The sequence below is a fragment of the Haplochromis burtoni genome, unplaced genomic scaffold (genome assembly GCF_018398535.1).
Source record: "Haplochromis burtoni strain Fernald_Lab_line unplaced genomic scaffold, NCSU_Asbu1 Contig_599, whole genome shotgun sequence".
NCBI classification, from domain to species: domain Eukaryota; kingdom Metazoa; phylum Chordata; class Actinopteri; order Cichliformes; family Cichlidae; genus Haplochromis; species Haplochromis burtoni.
The window spans coordinates 55853-57420 of record NW_024582960.1 but is presented as its reverse complement, the minus strand read 5'-3'; the positions used below and the strand labels follow the sequence as shown (position 1 = coordinate 57420).

Sequence of the window (1568 nt, the reverse complement as noted above, 5' to 3'; positions counted from 1 at the left end):
GGCGTTTTTTTCACGGTCAAGTCGCCCATTTGTCACTAATGAATAATGGTTAGAAACGGAAGGGTTTAACTTAAAGGGGGATTTGGGGGATAAGGTCAGTAAAACTTTGCCATTGTCACCAGAATCTGGGTCTTTTGCACTTATTAATGCAATAACTGTCCCGACTGCAGAGTCTTCTGGAACAGGCGATGTTAAAGATGTAACAATGATTTCAGGATTATTGTCGTTAATGTCAAGTATTTTAATTTCGATCCCACAGTGCCCATCCATCTGAGGATTTCCTTTGTCTTTGGCAGTAATATCAAATCTATGTAAAGAGTTTGTTTCATGGTCTAAATTTCCTCTAACAACTATAGTTCCAGTAGAAGATTCAATGGCAAATAACGACAAAATCAAATCCGATGTTCGTTCTGCAAAAAAATATTCGATTTCTCCATTTACTCCTTCGTCTGCATCCATGGCCTTAACGTGCAGTATTTCAGTCCCGGGTGTTGCTTTCTCACTAACATTAGTCTCATACACTTGTTTTTCAAACTGGGGCGCATTGTCATTGATGTCAAGTACTATAACTGTAATTTCAGATGTCCCTGAACGCACCGGATCTCCACCATCTACAGCGGTGAGGATGAGATTATGTACAGGCATCTTTTCTCGATCAAGAGGTTTTTCAAGCACTAATTCAGGGATCTTCCTTCCGTCCTTGTGATTTTTAACAGTCAGTTTGAAATTGTCGTTTTTGCTTAGCATGTAAGAACGCACAGAATTAACGCCGACATCGGGATCCTGCGCACTTTCTAAAGGAAATCGAGCACCTGGATTTACCAGCTCTGCAATTTTTACCACCTTTTCTTTTGTAAGAAAACTAGGAGAATTATCATTGGTGTCCTGTATTTCAATTTCGACTCTGTGCAGCTGTAGAGGGTTATCAATAACTAGTTCCAGAGGCAATAAACACGATGGTTTTTGCCCACACATTTCCTCCCTATCTATTCTATCGGTGACCACCAGTTCTCCCTTCCCCAAGTCCACACTAAAATACTGCTTACCAGCTTCCGAGGTTAACCGCAATTTACGCCAATGCAGTTCAGACACAACCAAACCCAAATCTTTGGCTATATTTCCTACCACAGAGCCCTGTTTCAGTTCTTCTGGTATGCTGTAGCGAGTCTGTCCGTCTATTGTAGTCCACAAAAGAAAGAAATGATGCCACCACAAAAACACCTGCCATGTCGGTAATCTGTTCCACATCATTTCACGTTCAGTATATCCCATATCTTTTCACTCCAGTCCCAACTTTTCGACCGATTAAGTATAGAAGGTTTATAATCCAAGGTAGATGCGTCCTCAGACATAACAGTGAAAGTCATGCTTTGTGTCTGGATATGCATCCTCCCCCTCCAGTGCAGAACATTGTAACGGTTAAGAGGGTGATGCTACTCGGTGAGACAGAGTAGATCTCTTTGTACAGCTCGGGATTTCATTGGTGGGAGCAGTACAGCTATTTCCACCAATCATGGCATCACTGAACATCTTCAAAGGAGTGACGCAAAAGCAAGAGCCACAAAAAA

General features: G+C 41.7%; 1 protein-coding gene across 1 annotated transcript; it reads right to left on the bottom strand.

Moving 5' to 3' along the window:
- On the bottom strand, positions 1-1562 carry LOC121812455 (protocadherin gamma-C5-like; the record flags this gene model as incomplete). The annotated part of the gene is given in 1 exon segment (XM_042214684.1): positions 1-1562. A coding segment is annotated over 1 exon segment (1272 nt), but the record flags the coding sequence as incomplete, so codon positions are not given.
- Between the last annotated feature and the right edge of the window lie 6 nt (positions 1563-1568).